The 25,806-nt window shown below is 43.9% G+C and overlaps 2 protein-coding genes across 3 annotated transcripts; one reads left to right on the top strand and one right to left on the bottom strand.

Moving 5' to 3' along the window:
• Positions 1-2,401: 2,401 nt before the first annotated feature.
• LOC308118207 (NACHT, LRR and PYD domains-containing protein 12-like) lies at positions 2,402-17,380 on the top strand. 2 transcript variants are annotated; one of them, XM_080477520.1, is made up of 11 exons: positions 2,402-2,644; positions 2,826-2,876; positions 5,592-5,669; positions 5,842-5,981; positions 6,085-7,927; positions 10,587-10,760; positions 12,122-12,304; positions 12,471-12,653; positions 15,576-15,749; positions 15,867-16,040; positions 16,239-17,380. In XM_080477520.1, exons 2-11 carry the CDS (start codon positions 2,839-2,841, stop codon positions 16,255-16,257), a joined length of 3,006 nt encoding a protein of 1,001 aa, XP_080333646.1. In that variant the 5' UTR covers positions 2,402-2,644; positions 2,826-2,838; the 3' UTR covers positions 16,258-17,380. The 2 variants fall into 2 exon arrangements, with proteins under 2 accessions (XP_080333646.1, XP_080333647.1); XM_080477521.1 differs by having other exon boundaries at positions 2,438-2,644; positions 5,595-5,669.
• A 1,407-nt stretch (positions 17,381-18,787) lies between these two features.
• thap1 (THAP domain containing, apoptosis associated protein 1) lies at positions 18,788-21,877 on the bottom strand. The gene is made up of 3 exons (XM_080477519.1): positions 21,707-21,877; positions 20,262-20,454; positions 18,788-19,583 (listed from the first exon to the last, which is right to left on the bottom strand). The coding sequence occupies exons 1-3, from the start codon at positions 21,775-21,777 to the stop codon at positions 19,149-19,151; spliced, it is 699 nt and encodes a 232-aa protein (XP_080333645.1). The 5' UTR covers positions 21,778-21,877; the 3' UTR covers positions 18,788-19,148.
• Between the last annotated feature and the right edge of the window lie 3,929 nt (positions 21,878-25,806).

Here is a 25,806-nt window from a genome sequence, read left to right as displayed (position 1 = left end):
GCGTGGGGCTCCACCTGCTGGTTGGAAAATGTCCCCACGTCTCTGAGGAGGCAACTTGCCTCAAGGTTAGAAACCCAATTCGATTAATAGTTTTTATTTGTCTGTTAGCACTCATGTTTTACTCAGTTCATGTTTTTCTTTGAGGTGAAAATAAAGTCTAACAAAAACAAACAAACTCTGAGACATTAAATTTTTGTTCGTAATGAAGATCAGGGGATTTTAAATTGTCTCACTTAATGTAAACGGACTTTCTGGTTCTGTCAAAAGGACACTACTTAAGGCTTAATGCAAAATTTAAAGACGTGATAAAGGAAGAAATTAAATAAAGAAAATAATGAAAATGACCAGGTAAACCCAACAACATTATGAGATGCTGCAAAAGCTGCTCTTAGAGGGAGAGTCATCTCTATAACCACTTAAAAAAATAATAATTTAAAACACAAAGGCTAGAATTAGAACAAACACATACTACACAGAAAGATATATTCAAGAAACATTTTCTAGAGATCTTCGAATCAATGATCTTCCATTCTTCCAGCCTGTCCTCTGTACCACCCCACCCTGATGTCTTGCCTGATGAGACAACAACCAGAGGAGAATCACGTCACAATACTATTTGAACTATTTGACAACAAAAGGCTCTCAATCACACGCCTTACAGCTGAACAGAATAAATTGAATTCTCTAGGCTCGATGTCAAGCAGCACAGGTACAACAGGTTTGGGCACAGTGACGCCGTCAATCATTCAGTTATCTCGGGTTGTTTTCAGTGCTTCAGAAAACCTGACGAAATGAAAGTAAAACCTTTTATGTTTGTCTAGAATTGGAGGAGGCGTTGTTTGTCTCACGTGTAACGTCTGTGTGCCTTTGCTAAAAACTGCTCACTTCAAGCAACATTTCAAGACGACGCTCGAAAGCTACAAGACAGATTTCACAATCTGGAGTTCAACTTAGGACAGAATGACACTGAGTCATTGGTTGTTGTTTTCTTAGCTGAACCTTGTAGTGTATGGAGACTTGTAGTAAGTGTAGTGAATGTAGGACTGTCTCGGGACCTGTACTACAAAGCAGGATTAATATATCTGGTATATCCCTCCACTCTCTGGATTGACAAACCCAGACATTCACAATCCTGATATGTGGTACAATGAAGCTGGTTATCAATCCTGGTAATTCAGCCCAGGGCTTTGTGATGCTGATCAGTGTGCCGGTCACATAGAAAAGGGAGCGTTTGCAGCATCTGACTGTCAGGAATTTCTGATATTTCAGACCTCAGTTGGTCATTGTTTACCCGAGGGTTTGTTAACAAAAGACACAGTCACCAGGCAATCAGTGCAGGATACCAGCTGGGCCCTTCCAACATTCATGACGAAGGAAAGAGACCGTTTCAAGCGCGAGCGATGAAATATATCCTCGAGAGGCGGGTCCTTCTTCACAGACTCAGTAGGTTACTTCCTGTCGCCCTTGACTCACTTCTGGCCCTCTCCTGAGCCAATCACAGTTGAAGGTGGAAGGCTATCACTGTCCATGTTTACATTTCAAACTCTATAGATATTACTCTGAATCCTGGCGGAGCATTACATGGGAGAATATTCAAGCCAGGATAGTTTAACGTGATTAATCACAAATATGGAGAAACCCTGCAGAGCAGCCTGCATTACTATGGAGGAGAAAACAATAATTATAATTCACATCACATCATCCACAACAAAAGCAGCAGTGTTGTAATCTGCTAATGTGTGACATTGTGAGACTATATAATATTAATTCATCAGACAATAAAAACTGACAGCACTGTGATAACCCAGTTGCACAGATGTTTCAGGCAGAGCTTCCTCAGTGCTCTTCCTTTAATCTATATTTTTCCACTGAGTTCTTTTTAAGCTCCATCCTTCGTGTGCGGCTCCGTCCCCCCCGTGTGAGCACGTTTTGTGTTGGAATATTATTTCCTCACCGTGACGGTATGAGTAGTTGTGCATTGCATATACTCATGTTTCTGCAGTCATGACTTGTGTGAGCATTATTATAGAACCTCATTATTACAGATCAACCCTCATGGAGCTAAACGGACTTGGGAACAAGTCAAGAACAAAAACAAAAACATTCTTGTGAGCACTTGGTGACAAGGCTTTTATTTCTTCACACTGTCTCTGTTGTATGGATGAAATCAAGTGAATTGATTTGATATTGCTTGTTGTTTCAGACCCATCTGACGAAAATCTGTACTGTAAAATCTGTAATTCGGTGTAGGATGTCAACCAGGACATCAAAAAGATTGCATCTATCCGTAAAAACTCTCTCCTCGGCGCTCCTCTCACGAGGCCCTGATCTTCTAAAAATAGGCAGGTCATTTTCCAAGAGAACTGTTTTGGTCCAGGAGGAAGAGTGTTTTAAACTTGTCAATCTCTTGTCCGGAACACAACAAGCCTGTTTAGTCATTCAGCGTGAGTTACTATAGAAAACCCTTGATTGACCCTGACGTTACCTTGATAAGAGAAAATCTGTGTGTTTACAAGCCTCTGGTGAAGGGGACGGAGCAGCTGTGCTCAGCTGATCGAGGTAAGGCAGCTCAACCAGGAAGGGATGAAGAGAAGTACTGAGTGAGTTCAGAGTCCAACTTACTGTGTGGAAGGAAGAGAAGCAGGTGAGTGTTTGTCCAACCTTTGTCTTGTTAATGCTGTTGTGTGTGTGCGTGCGTGCGTGCGTGCGTGCGTGCGTGCGTGCGTGCGTGCGTGCGTGCGTGCGTGCGTGCGTGCGTGCGTGCGTGCGTGTGTGTGTGTGTAACAGGTTTGTCCTGAATCTTGCTGCTTGTTTCTCTTTCTCAGTCTGACTGAACAGATGGATGAAGAGGAGGACAGAGTGAAGCCTGTGGACAGGTAAGGAACGTCAGCTGAGGCCTATACTACGACCCAGGTCTTGGAACCCGGCCTTGGGCCTGCTGGCTCCTCCTGGTTCTTTGATCCTGAACTCCTTCGTCTGAGAAAGTCTCAGGACAGCAAAATATATTTAACCCTTTATTTGAGTCAATGTAGCCAAATGCAATGAGCAGCTGGTTGGTCTTTTCGCAATCAGTTCATTTGGTACTGATGTCTGTTTCCAACCAAAATTGGATGTTCCATGCGTGATGAAACTGTGCGTGTGTGTGTGTGTGTGTGTGTGTGTGTGTGTGTGTGTGTGTGTGTGTGTGTGTGTGTGTGTGTGTGTGTGTGTGTGTGTGTGTGTGTGTGTGTGTGTGTGTGTGTGTTGTTTCACCCGGAGAAGCGAGAGAGGGAAACTCATTTGTCTGGAATGTTCCCGTCGTTCTTTTCTCACGGACACGGTGACTCCCTAGAGCAAGAGCCTCCTGCAGGTGTTTCACCTAACTGGCGTGGATGTATCTGTGAATTCTGTTATTCAAACTTGCAGCTCAGTCAAGCATATTATTTGCCAATTCCTTCACAGGATAACCATACCCAGGATGTCTAACCCAACCCAGAGTTTTGCCTTCAGGGATCAGTGCATGTGCACATGAAAGGGGCAGAATTAGAAGCATCTGACCAATAAAAAACCTGCAGCGCGGCTTGTGTAATGGAGGAGCAATTATTCTCAAAAAATATGAAGACTTATAACACACCTACCAGGCTAAAGTCAACACTGATGCCGCAGCAAAAGCCAGAAATGTTCTGACTTGTTAATGCCCAATTTTGTGAAAATATACAATATTAATTCACTGGACAATATAAATTGACAGCGCGGCACTGTGAACACTCAATTTCACTTTATTATGGCAGAAACTTGTCGCGCAGAACGTCCTCACTGTTCTGGTTTATATTTTCCATTGAGTTCTTTTGAGGCTCCGCCTCCCCGTGTGAGTGCATTTTGTTTTGGAATATTATTTCCTTGCTATGATGGCACGAGTAGTTGTGCATTTTGTAAATTCATGTTTCTGCAGTTAATCCTAGGCATGACCATTATTATTAATCTCATTATTTTGGATTAGTGAAGCTAAACACACTTGGGGAAAAGGTCTGTTTAGCTCCACTAACAAGAAGAAAAACATCCTTCAAAAAAAGTGCTCAGTGACAAGGCTTTATTTTATTGTGTCATAAAGTTTGCTCTAAAAGAGCTTTCTCGCCTCTTCACTTAGTTGCACCAATCAGGATCTACTAAGAATGTGCAGGTCATTTTCTGAGAGATCTGATTGGTCAGGTGGCAGAGCTTATATACTCGTTGAGCTCATGTACTAACAAACACTAAGGAAATACAAAACAAATTAGCCGTGTCTCATTTGACGCAAATTTGCGTAAGGCTTTTGACACGATAGACCACATGCTACTCCTAAAAAAGCTTTAGAGGTATGGTGTCAGGGGTACTACTTTCGCTTGGCTGGAAAGCTACCTCAGCAAGAGAGTCCACATCAATAATGTTGATTCCAACAAAGTAATTATTACACAAGGAGTTCCACAAGGCTCTATTTTGTGGCCCAAGTTATTCATTATGTACACAAACGATGCATGTAATATTCCGGAAAAAGTTAATTGTGTATTATATGCTGATGATACCAGCCTCTGTTGTGCTGGAAAGGACCAGCAAGTGCTCGTGAGCATAGAAGAGACAGAGCTCACAGTATTAAAAATATGGTTCGACAATAATAAACACTAAATAAATAAAAACTAAATATATCATCTTTGGAAACAGGAAAATTAAAGTCCGTCATTAAAATGAGTCCATGCAAAAACATTTTTAAGGGTTACTGTTGATGAAAAACTTGTAAAATATAATGGCATACTGTGTAAAATCAGATCAGTACTAGATTATAATTCACTTTACTTATTATATAACTCCCTCATTCTTCCTTATCTGAGCTATGGTGTGGAAATATGGGGAAACAATTATAGAACAATCATTGACCCTATTTTATTTTTACTTCAGAAGAAGGCTGATCTAGCTGATTTTCATGCTCCAACAAATCCCATTTTTGGCGGATTTAAGACTTAAACAACAACTACACTTAGTAGAGAGCAGACCTTTGCCAACGTCACATTTGTTTCTGGAACCGAGTTAGCGTTGAGAGCATGTTAGCCATTAGCTCATATTGATGCTATCTATGTAGGTAAGGTAGCAACATCACAGTGTGAAACACTGATCAGGGAGCATCTCCATGGCAACAGACGCTGATCTCCTTTAATCGCCTCAAAAGAGATTTTTTTTTCTCTCTAATCGATTGCTCCTTGGATTATGACAAATCATCCCTGAAAATTGCTTGGAATTTAGGTGAGTAGTTTTTGCAAAAGGTTGGTGAAATACATACAAACCAATAAATTAAAACATTAATGATTAAAATTTAAAAATAACCTCTAACTACACACTATACACTAACCTTCTCAGCCAACTTCGTTGTTTGCCCAACTTTCATGGGCGAAGATAAAGACAAATACACTATATTGTCAACTTTAATACATTAATTGTAATTTATAAGGTGCATAATTATAATCCTCCATGTTAAACAAGTATCGGTACGAATATGCATTTCCTTTCCAATATTCCAGCCTCACTCTAATGTCTGTCTGTCTTTATCACCTACAACTTATTTCCTGTTGCTCTGGATCCAGCAGGTTGTCCATGAAGAGTGAAAAGTCCAAAGATGATCCACCGGCCTTCGGTGCTGGACCTGGACCTTCACACACAAAGTAAGAAACTGTTTTGTTTACCTTATATATCCTCAAAACCAGAGTCAGAAAAGTTGTGCTCACTTAAAGATTCAGTTGCTCTATTTTGAAGTCGTGTCAGTGTTGAAGCTGAATCTTTGTGTCTTTGCTGTGTGTTGTGATGCTCAAAGTAACGGTTCCTTTGGGTCCACAGAAAGAGGAGTGATGATGAGGAGCAGCAGCTGTCCTGCTGTCCTTTGTGTCAGGACAACTTATGCTGGGACCAGGGTTCTTCATCAGGAAGCGCCTGCTGTCCTCAGTGTGCAGAAAGATCCAGAAGCAGAGCTGTACAGAGTAAGAGTGGACATCATTGTCTGTCTTCACTGGACCTGTTGTGTTGCAGAGACATGAAGCCTTGTTGTTTGTGTGCCGTCTGAATGTTGTTTTCTTTGAGCAGGTGCTGGTCTGCAGGGGGTTCTAGAGGAACATAAGAAGAGTCTGAGGCGCAGATGTGAACGTGTGAGTGAAGGAAGTGATGAACCAGGAGGAGGAACCCTCCTCAACAGGATCTACACTGAGCTCCACATCACAGAGGGACACAGTGAGGAGCTTCAGAGGGAACCGGAGCTGATGCAGCTGGAGACAGCTTCCAGGAAGGAGAGCCTCCATGACACTGCCATCAGGTGTCAGGACATCTTCAGAGCCTCAGCTGAGCAGCACAGACCCATCCGAGTGGTTCTGACCAGCGGCGTGGCCGGCAGTGGAAAAACCTTCTCGGTGCACAAGTTCACTCTGGACTGGGCCGAGGGCCTGGAGAACCAGGACGTCAGTGTGCTGGTGGTGCTCTCCTTCAGGGAGCTGAACCTGATCAGAGAGCAGCCGTACAGTCTTCTCATGCTGCTCCAAGTTTTCCATCCAGTGTTACAGAAGGTGACAGCAGAGGAGCTGGCTGTCTGCAAGCTGCTCTTCATCTTTGACGGCCTGGATGAAAGTAGACTTTCTCTGGACTTCAGCAGCTCCCAGCTGGTGGTCGATGTCTCACACAAGTCTTCAGTCAGCCTGCTGCTCACTAACCTCATCCGGGGGAATCTGCTGCCCTCGGCTCAGGTCTGGATCACGTCCCGACCTGCAGCAGCCAATCAGATCCCTCCATCATGTGTGGACAGATGGACAGAAGTGCGAGGCTTCACTGACCCCCAGAAGGAGGAGTACTTCAGGAGGAGACTGAGTGATGAGGAGCTGAGTAGCGGAATCATCTCCCACATCCAGACATCCAGGAGCCTCCACATCATGTGTGGAATCCCAGTCTTCTGCTGGATCACTGCCACAGTTCTGGAGCACATGTTGACCACAGAGCAGAGAGGAGAGCTGCCCCAGACCCTGACTGACATGTACTCCCACTTTGTGCTGGTTCAGACACACAGGAAGAAGCTCAAGTACCATGAAGGACATGATACGGGTCCACAGGAGCTGACAGAGGCTGACAGGGAGGTTCTTCTGAAGCTGGGCAGGCTGGCCTTAGTACATCTGGAGAAAGGAAACATCATGTTCTACCAAGAAGACCTGGAGGAATGTGGTCTGGATGTGACCGAGGCCTCGCTGCACTCTGGAATATGTACTCAGATCTTCAGAAGAGAGTCAGTCATCTTCCAGAAATCTGTCTACAGCTTTGCCCATCTGAGTGTTCAGGAGTTTATGGCTGCAGTCTACTTGTTCCACTGTTTCACCAACAGGAAGACCGATGCGTTGTGGGCCTTCATCGGAGAGGAATGGGAGCAGATGGAAATAAAACCAAAGACTGTTGGTGGCCAAGTACTTAGAAACACTGATGATTTCCCATCTCTGGACGACTTCCTAAAGAAAGTCCTGCAGAAATCTCTCAGAAGTCAAAATGGCCACCTGGACCTGTTTGTCCGCTTCCTTCATGGCCTCTCTCTGCAATCCAACCAGAGACTTTTAGAAGGTCTACTGGGTCGGACAGAGATCAGTCCAGAAACCATCCAGAGAGTCATCAAGAACCTGAAGATCAACAGTGATGAAATCTCTCCTGACAGAAGCATCAACATCTTCCATTGTCTGATGGAGATGAAGGACCTCTCAGTACATCAGGAGATCCAGGAGTTCCTGAGGTCAGAGAACAGATCAGAGAAGAAACTCTCAGAGATCCACTGTTCAGCTCTGGCCTACATACTGCAGATGTCAGACCAGGTCCTGGAAGAGTTGGACCTGGAGAAGTACAACACATCACTGGAGGGGCGATGGAGACTGATCCCAGCTGTGAGGAACTGCAGGAAGACTGGGTGAGTCCACATGTCATCATGATCAAATGTCTCATTGATGTTTGGACAAAGTAGTTCCGGTAGTTCCTCTGTGGAGATGTTCCTCAATGATCCATCATGAAGGAACAATTAGCCGACGAGTACAAAGGTTCAGAAAATAACTGGTAAATTTTGCATTAGATAATTTCGATTTGTCTATGAAATATTAAAACCAAAAATGAGAAGAACAAGCAACATCAGGATGGCTACGTGGGCCCAACACTTGTGAAGTCCAACATGGTGGAGCGGTGCACTGCTCAAGCAATGGGAGAGAGTGGGGAGCCACGTGGCGTTATGGGCCCCTGCAACAGAAACTTGCTCTTGAGATATACCGACTAGATATAGTTGGGCTCACCTCCATGTATGGCATTGATCTGCAACCATATACCTTGATAATGGGTGGTCTGGCAGCCACACAGTTGGAGTATGTCCTCGGGGACAAGAGGGTCGCCTCCCTGTGGCCTCCGGTGGCGAGGAGGAAAACTGTGACTGTTGTTTGTGCCTATGCACCAAACAGGAGCACAGAGTATTTGGATACTGGGTGGGCGAGGTCCTAGAAAGGGCACTGCCAACAGACTCCATAGTCTTAATAGGTGACTTCAACGCTCAGCAAGAGTGGACATCTTCTGACTTCAAATAAGCATATCCTCTAGAGGTGGAAGGAACACTTTGAGGATCTCCTGAAGTTGAAGAACTAGTCTCCCTTACAGGAGGCCGGGCCTGGGGCTTCTGGGGTGTCCTCCACCATTTCCATGGAAGAGGTAACCCTGGTAATATAAGACATGTCCCTCGATATGTCTTGTGAGAAATTCTTAGGGACTATGGAGGACTGGAACTGCTGTTGCAGGCTATCCGGTCTTTGTACCTCCGGTGTGAGAGCGTTCATAGGCGAGGTGAACGGAGCAGCTCACTGAGCGACTCTACGTACTGACCGATTTAGGGTAGTTGAATGACTCTTTATAGTTTCAAGCTGAATCGGGCACGTATGCTGAACTACACCTACGAGCTGACTCGAACGAGCGAGTTGAAGGACTGAAGCGAGCTGACTAGAGCATGCGCACTGAACGCCTCATATGAGTTTAAAGGGCTCCTCATGCTACCCATGATCGCGAGTGTCCGCATGTGCGCAGAGTACGCATGACGTCAAAATCGTCATCCGCCCCAGTGCGCGAGTGTCCGCTCCGACCTCTCTGCGGTCGACCACGCCCAGCCCAAATTTTGTGCAAACTGTGCACAACCGTACGTGCCGACTGCGCATGCGCCACTCTCTACCTATTACGGCGCATCACAATGGAGGCAAACTTTGAAGAGTGTTTAAGCGAGGAGGTCCGCCGATATCCTCACATCTACAATACCAACCTGAGGGAGTATAAAGACAGCCACATGGCTGCTAACTCCTGGCATGAAATAGCTTCCACTCTGGGCAAAGAGGAGCAGGTATGTCGCCAGAAATGGAAGTACCTCAGAGACCGCTACGTGAAAGCCAAGCGAAAGATGAAAGGGAGGAGCGGTGACGCCGGCGGCCAAACTGTAGTCCCTCCAACAATGCAGAGGCTGGAGTGGCTGTCTGTCTTCGTCTTTTCAATGCTCAGCGTCCTTGACGACAGGGATCCGTGGACACTCGCGGACACTCGTTGACACTCGTGGACATGGGTAGCATGTGGGAGCCTTCAGCAGCCCGGAAGCAATTATTAGCACTAGCGGCGCGACTACTAGTGCTACTAGCTGCTTTAAGCAACTATTAGCAGTAACAGCACGGCTGCTTTCACCACAGGGTGACTAAAGTGCGTCATGTGATATATTAATACAGGTGCAGTTCGAGTAGCAGCAGCACAACAGTGACATTTCTGTTTTCCTCTCTGCAGCTGGACGGCTGTAGCAAGAATGACTCAGTGAACGAATTAATGAACATGATGTCTCGTGAGTCACCGTTCAGTAAAGTGACTCACGGGTTTTGAACGATTCGTTCAAACTCGCACATCACTAATACAGAACTACTTCCTGCTGTCCCCCTTCAGTGAAGTGAAACTATGAGAGCTGTTCAGTCACTCAGACCTCTGTCAGAGGTTAATCAGCTTCATGTCATCCTTGATAAACTGTTTAGCCATTTTTTCAGGCTGCACGGGAGAAATGTGATGTAAACTAGTTCCAATCCTAGTCCAGCCAGCCTGGAGGGTCAGCAGGTGTGTCCTCAGGTTACTTTGTGATATTTCATCTGGACCCATTACACATTATTGTGCAGTACCTCCACTTATTTCTTAGTTTGTTGATGGAAAGTTCAAAACATGTCATGTGGCAACAGCATTCAGGTTTAATTTATGCCAAAGAGTGAAGAATCAGCCAGAGTGGATGGTGGCTCCAATGCAATATAAAATAGATAAATAAAATATGTGAATAGCAATAGTTGCAGTTAATTGATTTATATGTTTTTCCAATAATTTAATTAAATTGGAATCCTGAAAGTCATTTAACATCCCTCATACCTCACTTCAACATTTTGACGTCAGGGTTTGACCAAAACATGCAGAACTCCATGTACCCTCCTTCATGTGCACATGAATCCAGAGAAGATCTGAAGTTCTGCAGCCAAACAAAGAGTCCTCTCTCATAACAACGTTCTGCCCTCTGTGTCTCATTACAGACTTTCTGAATGTCGACTCTCCGATTCTCACTGTGAAGTGGTCGCCTCAGCTCTGCAGTCTGACCCCTCCCATCTCAGACATCTGGACCTGAGTGACAATGAGCTGAAGGATTCATCAGTGGAGTTTCTGTGTGCTGGATTGACGAGTCCAAACTGTAAGCTGGAGACTCTGAGGTCAGTTCACCGTGGGAAGTTAGAAACTCTTGAAATCAAATCACTGAGTGGAGGTCTGTAAGCCTTGGCGCAAACATTTTACACTCTGTATTTTACGCTTGGGGCTAAGCAATTGTGTTAATACTTTGACGTTGCTTTACACAAAATGGTCCAACATGCAGTTATGAGTCATCCAGCTTGCGCTAAACGGTATACTTTGCCCAGGCCGCTATAAGGCACTGTGTCTCTGCAGACCCCCAGGCATGGATGTCCATGTTCTTTTCAATAGTTTCTTTGGAAATTTGGAAAGACTGTACTACTCAGACTAATGCATTCTCTTAAAGAAAAACACAGCGTGCCCTGATGAAGTTTATGTACTATGTATGACATATTTTGGAGCAGCAGGGGGGACAGTGGCCACACTGTGCAGCATTAGAGAAACAGACAGAGGAGACCATGTTTACACTTACACGGGTATTTGAAAAAACAGAAATATTTATCTTAGTTTTTGGCCATACATTCACACTCAAACGCAGCTACGGCTCACCACGAACGATGATTCCTGATAACTCAGATCTGGATCAACTCAGTGTCTCCGGTTGCCTCTAAAGGGTAGTAGGCAGATATTTACGTGACAATTCGTGACGTCATGTTTTTTTTTCCAGGGGTACGTCCGAATTGTCACTCCTTTCTCCTTATCTATCGGCTTTACCTTAACCCTGTGGATGACATCACGGGGTTAAGGAAAGGTGTATGATATCAATATATATTATATATACCATATAGAAGATGAATGGATATTGATAATACTCACGCTTAATCAATTACTATTTTATATAAATAACTCAAATTAAATGAAAAGTTTTTTTTAAATAAGCATCAGCAATTATGAGAGATTTTCCTTGTGTTCTATGTATTTCAGCTCTTTTGATTGTCATAAAAGCAGTAAATGTGTTTATTTGACAAGTATCATGATGTTCTTTATCAATGTTTAAGTGTTAAATAGCAGTTAATATGACAACAAAAAAATGAGAGGTATGAATTCTAATTGCACTTCATACCTTTAACCTAAGCATATGGCTCATTATTGAATGAACAGAGCTGACAAGAGCCAGATGGGTTGTAAAGACTCAGAGGAGCTGTACTTTCTCTCATTGTAACGCTTCTGGCTGGTGGCTTTTTGCCACTACCGGGGGCCAGCGCCTATTTGTCATGGCCACGCCGGCCAGTAGCACTGGGTGTGCGGTCAAGAGTTCAATAAGTCTATTGAGGGGAAAGACAAGTGACACTCGGGAAGACACCGAAAACAAGAGGTAAGAGGGAGGAGACTGCCGATACCCAACAACTTTGTCCTCTGACCTCACTTCTTTCTCTTTGTTCAGGTTGGATGACTGCAGGTTGTCAGATATCAGCTGTTCTTCTGTGGCCTTGGCGCTGAAGTCCAACCCCTCCCTCGTGAAACATCTGAAACATCTGGACCTGAGTTTGAACCAGCTGCAGGATTCAGGAGTTCAGCAGTTGTGTGGTTTTCTGCAGAGTCCACTCTGTAGTCTGGAGACTCTGAGGTCAGTTGACTGTTACTGTCGTAGAAGGAGAAATGTTTGTGAGCCGCTGTGATCTGTGACACTGCTCCTGCAGCGAGAGAGTAGACTGAGCTCAGCAGCTTCTTACTGATGTGTGTGGACATCTGATCATTTAATAATTTATACTGGTGCTTTCTCTTTTTTTCAGGTTGAAGAGATGCAAGATGTCAGAGATCAGCTGTTCTTCTGTGGCCTCAGCTCTGAAGTCCAACCCCTCCCTCCAGAAACATCTGAAACATCTGGACCTGAGTTTGAACGAGCTGCAGGATTCAGGAGTTGAGAAGCTGTGTGGTTTTCTGGAGAGTCCACTCTGTAGTCTGGAGACTCTGAGGTCAGACGCCATGTTTGAGTTTACGTGCAGTGAAAGTTATGTTGACACTAAAGGTCAGACATCAGGCTGATATGAGATGATCCACACTGAGGGTCTCCATGAGAAACTGAGATTTCCTCTCTGTGCTTTAGTCCTGTGACAAAGGCAGTCCGACTTCTTCCACCTTAGAAAGTTGGAACAAGGTGAAGCTCATTCCTACACATCAGCACTTTGAAACAGTAATTTCATACTTTTATTGCATCTCAGCTCAATTACTGCAATGCACTTTATGTTGGAGTCAGCCCCTCTTCCCTCACATGTCTCCAGTTGGTTCCGCACATTGCAGCTCGACTACTAACTGGAACACATAAGAGGGAACACATCCCTCCCAGAAGCCAGAACGAGCTTCCCTCCATTGGCTGCCCATGTATTTTAGAATTCATTTTAAGATCCTTTTATTTGTTTTAAATCTTTGAATGGACTCACCCTGCTTTTACCTCTCTGAGCTGCTTCACCACCACCACCACACTCCTGCTTGGTTTCCTCGGGTCAGCTGATCAGCTGCTCCTGCTGAGTGCTTCAGGTGAGCTGATCAGCTGATCGATGTTATGACACCCATACTCTAAACCCAACGGGAAATCAGCCATTTGGCTTTAACTGTCAAATTCTCGTGTTGAGCTCCTCCGACAGGGTAAATCCAAAAGACCTCAAATTTGGCTTGTATATAAAACAGTCCTTCCCGATGAAAAGAGTATCAAAATTCCTCAACAAAGGTTAAAGTTCATGACCATAGCAATGCAAGGGGCCTGAAACTTTACATGCTTGGTCAAAGACGACATCTGATCAAATCCATAGGCACATATCCAGTCACAGACATAGCGCCCCCTTGCTGGAAACAGGAAAGATCATGTTTTACATTTTTATGTGTTATCATTGACTACTTGAAAGTAATAACCATAAATGTGGGATTGTGAGTGTTAAATATGTTGATGATGACTCACAGTGAAAATTTTGACTTTTCGTCACCCGTTCAGATTTAATTACTCCTTGACCTTGACCAACCCATATATAAAAATCCATGCAAATAAAACAGGAGGCTTTGCCCCAGTTTTATGTTGCAATTGTATTGTGTTTTATTGTTTTTATTGTGCTTTGCTGTTCACACTTCATGTCTTCGTTGTTCACCGTGTGACCCAGGCTATTGCGATGTTGAAGAGCAGTACTGACATTGGCCTGCAGCAGCAGTTCCCATTCTAGATACTCCCTAAGCATCTTTCGCAAGACATCTTGGTGGACTTGGTCGTAGGTCTACAAAACACATGTAAACTGGATTGGCAAACTCCCATGCCCCATCTGTGAGACGGTGAAGAGCTGATCTGTTGTTCCATGCACAGGATGAAATCTGCATTGTTCCTACTGTATCTGAGGTTCAGCTATTGATTGGAGTCTCCTTTCCAGTACTCAGTATACAGATGTGTGATGCCCCGATAATTGGCATACACTCTCCAGTCCCCCTTCTTGATAATGGGGACCACCTCTCCGGTCTGCCGGTCCAAATGTACTGTACCTGAGGTTCATGCCATAACTGTAAAGGCATTTCAACCAGGACACCCCCACAATGTCCAGGGCCTTCAGCAGCTCTGGATGTGCGGCCTCAAGCCGTGCCTCCTGTAGGGGAGGCATGTCCTCTGGGTTCAGGAGATCCTCAAACAGCGAGCACAGGGAACCACATGGCATAGTGCACTCCTGCAACAGAAACTGATCTGCTCCACCAAGTCCAGTTGTGTCTGTTGTGTATGGTTCTCACCATCGACCAGTGCTTGGAATTTGCTTTTCAAATTAAGGATGAAGCTACTCCTTACTTCTGGCTCACGCAGCTTTTCCACGTTAAATTTCTTTCATCTTCATCGGTCTGCTTTTCCTCAGTTTCAGTCTTGAGCTTACATTAACAAGATGATGGTCACTGCTGAAATCAACTCTTCTCCTCACTTTAGCCCCAACAAGAATATTCTCGATGTCCCATTGGTCATAAGGGGGTACGATTTCGTTCTTGTCTTTTCCGTTCAGGTAACACAAAGTCCACTTGTGGATCTCTGAGTGCTCAATTGATAGCCAAACCGTATGTATGTCTCTTACACCTGCCACCTTCGCCACAGTCTCATTTCCACTGCGCAGTATGTGCCAGTATGGGATGGTTCAGGTTTTTGTGCTTTCCACTGACAAAAGTCGTGGATAGTACCGAAAGTACCGTACCCAACCGTTTTAAATAACTCCTCCATTGAGGTACCCAGCACTTCGATACAGGTTCCATAAAGAGGAGCCCGTTCCGAGGATTGTTTTGCCTTATTAAACCAAACCGCATCAGTAGCTTCTGCAGCTTGATCTGGAGCGTGTCGTCCACCATTGTTGTCATTGAGAGTCGCAGGGTTATCGGGTCAAGAGGTGCGTTGATGACATCAACATGAAACGGCATTGTCATGTTGACAGGGCCTGAGAGGCTAATGGAAAATATGGGAAAATGTTGTTGTTATAGATGCTAAAAAAGAAGAACAGAAGAGAGGTCTGAAGTGGCATGTGCACCACCACAGGCTATGGACAGACCACCAAGAAAGGTGTGCGGGGGGATCTGTGGGCAGGACTGATGACCTCAATCTGTTTCTTAATAGATTTGATACTGAGGGCTCTCATTCTCCGCATGAGCTTGGGCCTGATTCTGCAGGGTTCTTTCTATTCTATGCCTCCTCCTGTGGAATTGTTTGTGGAATTCCTGTGGAATTGTATTTGGCCCTATGGAAATTAATTGAATTGAATTCTTATCCTGTTGGCATCAGTTGTTTGGAGTTTACTTTCCTACTGTAAACACTTCCCATCTGAACCTTGTTCAGCTCTGTGACTTCAAGATGAAACTGTCCTCTAATCTCACTTCTTCCTCTCTTTACCCAGGTTGAGGAGCTGCAGTTTGTCAACGATCAACTGTTCTTCTGTGGCCTCAGCTCTGAAGTCCAACCCCTCCCTCCTGACACATCTGGACCTGAGTTACAACCAGCTGCAGGATTCAGGGGTTCAGCAGTTGTGTGGTTTTCTGGAGAGTCCACTCTGTAATCTGGAGACTCTGAGGTCAGTTCATTGTTACTGATGTCGAAGAGGAAATGTTTGTGGAGATGCTCATTTCCCCGTGAACATGTCCGGTCTGTTGGTTCCTCATTTGTTCTACTCCTTTCTGCCTTTATTCAGATTGTGGGGCTGCACTTTGTCAAATATCAGCTGTTCTTCTCTGGCCTCGGCTCTGAAGTCCAACCCTTCCCACTTGAAGGATCTCGACCTGCGTTACAACCTGCTGCAGGATTCAGATGTGAAGCAGCTTGTTGATCTTGAGAAGAGTCCAGACTGCAGCCTGCAGACTGTGAGGTCAGTAGACGGTAGGAGTGAGTCCATGCTGAGACGGCTGAGCAGCTTCTGGATTGGACAGCAGGGGACACAGTCAGCCAATCAGAGGCGCCACAGTCTTGGTCTGACAGTCTTGGTCCTTCATGAGCTCTGAGCTGCAGCACTGCTGCTCTCGCTGCTTACCGGAGACTCTCCTCATCACCTCTGATCTCTCTGCAGGTGGAAGTGGTGGATTTAAAGATGGTGTGAGAGCAGAGAGGACGCTGTGTGTCCTGAAGATCCACTGAGGGGAGCAGAGCTTCATCCAGCAGTGAGTGACAGAGGAACCACCAGAAGAGCCACTGTGTGTCAGTGGTGCAGTGTGAAGAGCTGTGAGAGTCCAGCATCGAACCAGGGTTCCTCTTGATGTGACTCAATCATTATTGTGTGGACTGAACCTCCGGCTTCTCCTCCTGTGCTGCTCTTTTCTTGTGGGATCCCACAGGGGTCTATATTGGGTGGAAATCTTGCACCGTCTTAATATGAACTCCCACGTTTATGCAGATGACGCACAATTCTATTGTCCCATAAAGCCTTGCTCTTCAGGCATTTCTTCTACTCTGTCCTGCCTCGTCAAAATCACAAACTGGATGTATGGTTTGAATTCCATACAAAAAACAATAAGAGCCCCCCCCCCCCAAAAAAAACAATGTAGAACATGGAGTTCTAACAACATTTATAAAGTATGCAGTGTTTTTCACTGTATATTACTCACGAAGAACCCAAACAATACATTTTTGCCTGAGACGCTTCACAAACTGGGCAAAACCAAAACAAGTGAACCACAGTCACGGGAGAAACACCACAGAAACTGCAACACATCAATTTGGATTTTAAAATGAAATCCTACTAAGTAGAGCTTCTTGAAGATACCAGTAAACAGAATACACATTTTTTTCCACTGTACTGTAATGGATTATATCCAATGGTGTTCTATGTAATCCATTACTCCCCAGTCTGTATGTACAGTCAGTTATTTGTTCCTAATGTACAGACCTGATACACAGCTCTGTAGCACCACCTGCTGGACACTGACACTATGGCAGCATGGGGAACACGAGGACATTTTACTTTAAATAGGATTTTTTTCTTTAATTGACAGACAGACAGGCATCAAAGAGCAATGGGTTACAGATCAGGATAGAAATAAATGTTAAATAAGGAGAGGCTCTGTATGAATGGCAAACCAGAGGAGGTGGCTTCATTGGTTTATAATTTATTGCACAGGAGGATTCAGCACGTGGACAAATTGGAGCACTTCTACATAAAGATGACGTCAATGTGTGAAATGACAAAAATAAACAAATGAGGAATGTTAACACATTTGAAACCTTTTTTTTCCCCCCATCACACTTCAGATAAAGGTTCAAATCACACTTTATTTTTCTAAATAAGACGTAAGAGCCTCCTAATGTGGCGGTGGAGCTTCATTAGGAGCAGCTCAGTGGGGCAGGCAGCATCAGGCCCACCCCGGGGGGTCACCTATAGGGAGAACTCCAGCACTTGATTTACCTTAGCTGAGCATAGCCTGGCTGCTTTGTTTGTTAATAGAAGAGCATTTCAACGTGTCTCGGCACCTTTATCATGTTTTTTCATTAAGAAACTACTCCTAAAGAATGTAACCATGTTGATGTGCCTTCAGGCTGCTTTAGTTCAGGCTTAGTAGACTTTAGTGTTTCAATGTCTGCTGTTGCTTCACATGAAAAATATAAATGAGAAAACACTCTGCGTTACAGAACAGCAGATAATTCAAATATTGTTCACAACATTTTTTGGCTTAGTACTTCGACCAGAACTCTGTCCACGGTGTGAGCTCACGTGTTCAAGAGACGTGATGTTTGAAACTTGTTCATAGGAAACGACTCGATGAAGCTGATGTAGCATCAGACACACTGAACCTGCTGAAAGCTGCAGAGATCAGAGTTTGAAGAGAAACGCTGACCGAGGATTTCACGTCTCTCAGCAGATTGAACCAAAGGAGCCACACAGTCGGCCATCAATCAGCTTTTTTTTGTCAAATTTGGGTTTTATTAAATTGAAAGAGAACATAAAAAAGACCGAATTGAACTGAACTGCCTGAGGGCAACATTAAAAAGAGGACCAATGGCCCAGTAGCTCACCGGACCTTCGATTAGTTTATACGTTAAAGTTTACACATATGGGAATTGCAATGACATCATCTGCGCTTTTTCCTGATCATAATGCTCTGGTTATCTGAGTTTACTCCTGATCCTAATGCTCTTGCTCAAAGAAAACTAAATCCAGCCGCAGTATGGGCGCCAGGAAGGAGCAATTCAAACATAACGGGGTTTAAACTATTGAAGGACGTCATAATGACACCTCATGTGCCGCGATCATAAAACATTGAGACAGTTTTTGTGCCATTTTCAACATAAAAATTTGCAAACGAACGAATATCATTTTTGGACAGGAACAATGCCGACACATATTATGCACTTGCGAAATAAGAAATATTGTTTTCTGACTGTTTTTGAGACTTCACAAAAAATGGAAATCGCCAATGACAACAACTCACGGCCGGTGAGCTAAAAATTGCACTCATTCTTCTTATAATGTGATCTTTGTTAGATCTTTGACCAAAAGTAGATTTCTACTGGATTAACTCACAATTTTACGCTGAAACACCAGAAGTTTGGTTCATTATCAATTTTACTGGACGACCAGCTGAAGTGATGCTGAATTAAAATGAGTTTCTATCCTAATGAGTTCAAACGAAAGTGTTTTTATTCCAGTTTTATTCCACCTGAAGCAGTTTGCGCGCACGCACGCACGCACGCACGCACGCACGCACACACACACACACACACACACACACACACACACACACACACACACACACACACACACACACACACACACACACACACACACACACACACACACACACACACACACACACACACACACACACACACACACACACACACACACACACACACACACACACACACACACTAAAAAGGTAAACCGTTGCTTTAATGGTCTGTCTTTCTCAGTCCGCTCCATATTTTCACCCTGTTGGACCGCAGACATGTCTTTTTCTTCTTCCTCCTCCTCCTCACTCCTCCATCACTCCAGGCCTTTGAGTGTGTGGTAGATGTGTTTGGGTAATATAACATATCCCTCGCCAAAGGCTGGAGCCAGATCCGGGTCCCGGTCTGGGTCCCGGTCCAGATCCGCGTCCATGTCCGGTCCGGTCCGGGCCGTCTGACCCGCTCTCAGCCTCTTCAGCTGCCTCTCCTGACGCCGGCACTTCTGCTGCGTGGTCTTCAGCTTCTTCCTGAGGCGCTCCAGCTGCTGCCCCAGCTGCTCGATGCGTTTCTTCTGCTGAGCCGAGTCCTCCGCCGTGTAGTTGTGGTCGCAGGAGACCGCCGCCGGGTCGCTGCGGGTGTCGGGCGCTCTCGTCTCGGGCTCCGCCTCCTCCTGCACCACCGGGTCAGAGGTCAGGGGCAGGGCGAGCGGGAAGTGGATCTCTGGGGAGAAGGGGTCCTCCAGGGTCTCGGACTGTGACACAGAGAACACACAGGAGACATTGTGTGGTTTTCCAACAGAAACAGTTATTATGTCAGTGGGCGGAGCCAGTCATCAAGCTTCATTATATCCCTAAATATGACCGTTACAGTTGTCTCGCTTCTGATCATCAATAAAAGTAAAGCGAATGTGACCAAAATACTTGTGATAATGTTTTTTGATTTGTTTTAGATGCCCCACCTCTTGTTGATGGAATTTGAGACCTCTTCATGAAAAAAGAAACAAGTATTACTGAGAGAGAAGACGTAATTGTAAAAAGGGCCAATCAGAAGACTGTGTACAGAAACTATGTTTGGTACAATGAGGACTGGCTCCGCCCACTTACTGCCAGCGAGCAGGTGACGGTTTTCTCCTCACTTTCCTCATATTTCTGAGTATGAAACACACATCTTTAAGGTGACCATTCATCCGGTCTTCACATTTCTCCCAAACTAACAAGAAGTTACTAACTAACTCTCTCTCTCTCTCTCTCTCTCTCTCTCTCTCTCTCTCTCTCTCTCTCTCTCTCTCTCTCTCTCTCTCTCTCTCTCTCTCTCTCTCTCTCTCTCTCTCTCTCTCTCTCTCTCTCTCTCTCTCTCTCTCTCTCTCTCTCTCTCTCTCTCTCTCTCTCTCTCTCTCTCTCTCTCTCTCTCTCTCTCTCTCTCTCTCTACCTTGATGCTGAGGTTGAAGCTGAACAGTGAGGGCACTGCGTTCTCCTTCAGCACTCTGTTGTTGCACTCCCTCTTGAAGCAGTCTTTGGTGAAGTGCTGTGAGCAGATGTTGCTGTACTTTGTTGGTTTGAAGTTGTTCCTCCTCATGGCGGCGACCCACTTGCCACAGACGTCTGGACGGGCCAGAGGAAACCTGGAAACACACGGAGGTTAGAGGAAGCATCTTGTGGCTGCGATTGGTGCAAAAGGAGGCTCTACTTAATGTTGATGTGACTTCTCTGTTGCGGCGCCCAAATGTTTTGATTCATATTGAGCATTTTGTGTTAATCCAATAAACCTCATTTCACCACTCAAATGTTACTGCTCCATGTTGCTGATGCAAACACCCATTGATGGATTAATGGAACTATCCAAGGGTTCTCAGAATTCTTTATAGGACCGCATTTAAACTCAACACTCTCTTACATCGTAGTTTCTTTTTTTTAAAATTCTGAATAAACATGCTAGAAGCTGTGAAATGATTAAATCAGTAATGCAGATAAAGTAAGTAAACCGTTCTAGTTCTTTCAAAGTTGATTTGATTTATCACATAACCACATTTCATTTATTTAACATGAGAAGAAACATGTTTCAATTCAAACTGATTTTGGTAGATGAATAAATCAACAAACTTCCCAGCAAGTCAATGGAAACTACAACAATTCACAAAATAACTCAGAACACTGAGATATTAGAGTATATTCTTGATATATAAAGGATATTGTTGCAGCACATCAATATTATCTTCATATTCAGGCGTCATGTAAAACAGACAATCTGATCCAACAGTCAGAAATAATTTTATCAGACCGTATTATACATCTACTGTTGTTTATTATTTCGTATTTATACTTTGACGTGTGGTTCGTTAACTCTTGTTGGTTATTTTACTCCAAGTAGTTAAATGTTTATAAAGATTGGATTTTTTTATTCCTCAGTTCATTCTGTCATGACATCATATGTAATCGATGTTTTGTAACTAAACATTATATTTAGAAGTATAATTTTATTTTATTTTTTAAATCAGGGGATCCCCATTGGAGTTGAGAGAATCAACTGTTCTTTGTGATCCGAGTGAAAAACAACGACTCCTGGTAAAGTCATCTTGTCCATCAGTGGTGAGTGAAGTTAAGTGGAGCACATGTGGAACAACTTGTTAAGAGAAAACTGTTCAAATGTCGGGAGAAGTGGTGAAATACTCCAACGTGATCTTTGTAAACTATGTTACTGTGCTTCCGTCGGTCTGCCGGTCCCTGAGCCCCCAGCTCCAGCCTCCGGGGGTCTGTTGGTGGTTCTGGGAGGATGAAGAGGCTTTAGATGTGCAGTTCTGTCTCGGACTCCTGCTTGCGGCTCCTGGGAGGCTCGGCTAGTGCTAAGTAGCTCACGCGCACTTTACACGGACTTACTTGTGGAATGACACGTCTCTGTCTTTGTGGTAGCGGTTTTTACAGCCGTACGCGGAGCAGGTCTGCACCATGGCGGCTGGCCGCTCAGAGCGCACTGACAGGCGGACTGCTGCTGCTCGGAGCTCCGCAGCGTCTTCTGCTCACCTCCGGACGGGCTTCATTGCCACTAACAAAGATGGCGGCGGAGGTTCGATCACCTGACCTGCGTCCTCTCGTCTCATTGGTGGAGCGCCTCTTCTCACCTTATGGCGGCGGTTCTTAAAGCGCGGGACGGGACCCCACTGCGGCCGGTGGAGAGCGTCACAAGGGGCCAGGACGATGCCTTTTCACACGGTTTGTGTTCAAATAAAATTAAACAAGGAAATTCTGTGTAAAATAAGATGTTCAGAAGCAGTGAGCAACCTTATATGGTCACAATTATGTGATTTAATGTGATTATTTTGGCAAATGATTAGAGATGGACCAGAAGAGATGGTTCCAGTTTGTATTTGGACTTTTTTCTCAAAATGCAAGATTTTATTATTCTTTATACCTTCTTTATTATTTTTATGAGTGGCCCTAATTCTCTTTTATAATTCATTAAAAAAATGTTTTAACTAAATTTGTCGGTGACAAGTTAAAATTGTGATTAAGCTCAAGTGCAAATCTTTTTATTAAATATTATAAAAAAAATTCAGAGCAGTGCATACATGCATGTCATTGTCAGTATTCTTCACAAACCAATTTAACATCATTCGCTTCTTTTGTTTTTTTTAACAATAGAGCGGGGATGTATACATAAAAGAAAAAGAAAATTTTAAAAAAGCAGAAAATAATAATACAAAAATAATCTAAAATAAAATACATAGAAAAATTTAATTCCTAGTGCAATCTATGTGCAAGTCTATATGAACAACGCCAGTTGCAGACTGGGCTCCCCTCCGCTGAGATATCTGGTGAAAAAGACCCGTGCGTTCGGTCAATGGAGAAAAAGGCGGTGCTTATCTGAGATTGACGGATTTCACAGCCAACCAGGAGAGAGGGTTTTGTCGCACAGCCAATCAGAAGAGAGGAGCTTTTCTGTTTTGATGCCGAAACGGAGGAAATAAGTGACGGGACGTGAAATTTTTCCAGCTTCGCTTCTAAGTTAATGTATTAAAGACCAATTCATATTCCATAAGAACAAGACGAAAGTTCGGCAGTGTGGGGTCCTGCCGAACAAAATGACGTTTCACACTCCGATAAGAAGCTGTCGAACTCGCAGGCCACGCCCCCTCACAGCAGCCACACGTCTGTGAAGCGGCGTTTTAACTTTTCAACTGCATTTTATTTCTCGCCTCCATTTCTTTCAGAAATACATTTCTCTGAACTGTTTCACTAATAAAAGAGAGAGATTTTGTCCGAGCGCAATGTTGGTCCGGTTTTAACTACAGGGGCTGACAGCTTTTCGTGATGCGTTCAGGTGCATCACGTAAGCCTGCACTCCGACATTTTAACGAGCTGCGGCGCTCGTACAGTAGCGATGTTACAAGCTAAATATGATTAAAATATGACTGATATTTTAATCATAAAATATCAGTTCGCTGAGCAGCACACGGCAGTACAGAAGTTTCGGCAGTGTGGTGCATAGACATATACATGTGTATATGGCTATGTTTCCCTCTCCTCTGATTGGCTGTGGGTCAGAAGTCCCTCTCCTCCGATTTGCTGTGAAATCCGTCAATCTCAGATAAGCACCGCCTTTTTCTCCATTGACCGAACGCACGGGTCTTTTTCACCAGATATCTCAGCGGAGCGGAGCCGCGATGTGTGATTTGTAGATGAAGAAAACAATCAGTGACTTGTGTGGAAGAACTTCACATCGATACAGGGGCACAAATATGTTTTTCACCAGATGCACTGCAACAATTGGAGGAAAAATATCAGCATGACAGTTTTTTTAATCTGTGTTAATCTTGTAAAACAGGATTTGTGCACCTGTAATTAAGAATTTGTGACTTGTAAGTGGGCTGTTGTATTTGTGGAGAGAAAATAATTCTACAGGTACACAAAACAATTCTACAGGTACACAAACCTTTTTCACCTATAATACCTCCATACACATAGCCTGTCGCAGCTTCTGCATTCCTTCCACGTTTGTTGCATGACTTTTGTCCTTGAATTTTATCGGGTGAAAGTCGTGCAAAAACTCATCATGCCTGACATCCCCTGACTGCACACACCACTCAATATACCGAATATTGCCTTTGCTCTTATTGTAATAAAGATCTGCATTACTGTAGAGTGACCGCTGGGTGGCAGTGCAGTACCACTGAGCTGAAACACCAGCAGCCTCAGGCCGGACAGGATGTGATGAAATAATTACAAACTTAAAATAATCTGTGGTCGAAATGGGTGAGAAATGTCAAGTAAAATAGAAAATATGTTATGCAGGATTTATATGCTGATTCCTGGGGGATTGGACCTAAACATCAAATAGTAAGATCACTGCAGAGACTGGTGAAAGGAGAACTTGGGGAGGTCCAGAGTTGATCTGATCATCATCTTTGTAAAGGAAGTGTTAATCAGCTCAGCCTTCAACAGACACTGCTGTTATTGTGCTAAGAGACGTTTCCCCAATTGGCCTCTCATAACTTTTATTTTTGAACTTCATTCAGAGATATATCCTGTTTGTAGCCCTTCTCAGCTCTTGCAACCTTTTGTCAATCACTTCTGTTCTTCTCCTCTTTTCCCCACAATTCCGACTGTATTTATTTGCTGTATGTCTCCAACAGGTCAAACTCCACAACATTACATTTCATTTTGTGCTGTTAGAGCTTCAAACAAACACTGGATGGAGAACTCAAGTAAAGTCACACAGAAACCAGATTGTTCTTGTGTAAAAAGGCAAAATCTCCATTTGAAAATACATGATGTCGACGTTAGGTAGTATGACATTTAACACGCTTTCAATTAATGAAATACCCACTGAATGAAGGGTTCTGTGAAGATTAGGTTTTATTTTACAATTGCAGAAAAGATGTGATGCATCACAATCCAGAGACACTTTAATAAGAGTCATAAAAGAATAATAAGAATCATAAAAAGTTCATACAAATTGGTTCTGACAAGAAAGGCTGTAATGAGGGAGTGTCTTAAACCTCCACTTTTTGAAGAACATTCAGACATCATATATGAAAGATAACAGAAGGATATCACTCTCAGAGTCCAAACGAGCAGTTTAAAATATGTTTTTAAACAAAATGGGGGGAGGATGTTAAACCTATAAATACTGGTTTTATTCAATTTGAAAGTAAAGAGATGTTTAAATATGATCTTATTCCTTCATTGTGCTGCGTTTTTATATAATTTTCCTATAAAAAAAAAACCATCTGATACAATAATTGATGTCAATCATTGCTGAGATGAGAGTGAGAACACACCAGTCTTTGGCACTTCCTATTCTAAACGAACATGCTGCTTACAGACAGAACAATCTGCTCTTTTCTTCTCCACATTAACTCTTAAAAATCCATCTGACAGTTCAACACAGAATCACAACAAGCAAACAACACATGTTGCTATAAAGGAAGGCTGCACCTGTCTTATGGAAATTTTACTTTACAGTAGAAAAAAGTAGAAAGGCCCCGCTGTGTGGGGGCGCGGGGTCGATCAGGGCAGTTATCTCAGTGGAAGGTGCGTGGCCTGCCAGCTCTGTGGAAGGAGCTTCTTTTGATGGACTTGTGCTTGTGCATCCATGTGAATAACTTGTGCTAATACTGGCAAATGATCCCCTCCTATGGCTGGATTTCTGTTTTTATTCACTGCCTGAATGTAAGAAAAGTAACACTGATTCTATGAAACGATGGTATAAACACGGTGATTTCTTGTGCAGGTGGAATATTTTCTGAGTTGTTAACTGAGAGCACGGCGTCAAAGGTAACGGCAGCAAAGGAAAGCACTGTTGTTTGAGAGGGGTTGACCTTAGATCTGTTACAGCGTCCTTCCTCAGTTTCTAATCTCATCTACATGCACAGAGACACATGCACCTTTTTGTTATTACAAGTCACAAAACACAAGTCGGGCCTACGTGGTTCTCACATCACCGGCTTTTCCTTTTTTAACACAAATTCAGTTTTGTT

This window comes from Lipophrys pholis, assembly GCF_963383615.2.
Source record: "Lipophrys pholis genome assembly, chromosome: 12".
Taxonomy (NCBI): domain Eukaryota; kingdom Metazoa; phylum Chordata; class Actinopteri; order Blenniiformes; family Blenniidae; genus Lipophrys; species Lipophrys pholis.
This window is presented reverse-complemented; position numbering and strand designations above follow the sequence as displayed.

What these genes read in the sequence shown, in the direction of transcription:
- LOC308118207 (XM_080477520.1), top strand. Translation starts at nt 2,839, where the DNA reads ATGGATGAAGAGGAGGACAGAGTGAAGCCTGTGGACAG. An exon ending in CCTGGACCTTCACACACAAA is followed by an intron (nt 5,670 to 5,841) that starts GTAAGAAACTGT and finishes TTGGGTCCACAG; the next exon opens with AAAGAGGAGTGATGATGAGG. An exon ending in AGGAACTGCAGGAAGACTGG is followed by an intron (nt 7,928 to 10,586) that starts GTGAGTCCACAT and finishes GTCTCATTACAG; the next exon opens with ACTTTCTGAATGTCGACTCT.
- thap1 (XM_080477519.1), bottom strand. Translation starts at nt 21,777, where the DNA reads ATGGTGCAGACCTGCTCCGCGTACGGCTGTAAAAACCGCTACCACAAA. An exon ending in AGAGACGTGTCATTCCACAA is followed by an intron (nt 20,455 to 21,706) that starts GTAAGTCCGTGT and finishes GTGTGTTTCCAG; the next exon opens with GTTTCCTCTGGCCCGTCCAG. An exon ending in GCTTCAACCTCAGCATCAAG is followed by an intron (nt 19,584 to 20,261) that starts GTAGAGAGAGAG and finishes TCTGTGTCACAG; the next exon opens with TCCGAGACCCTGGAGGACCC.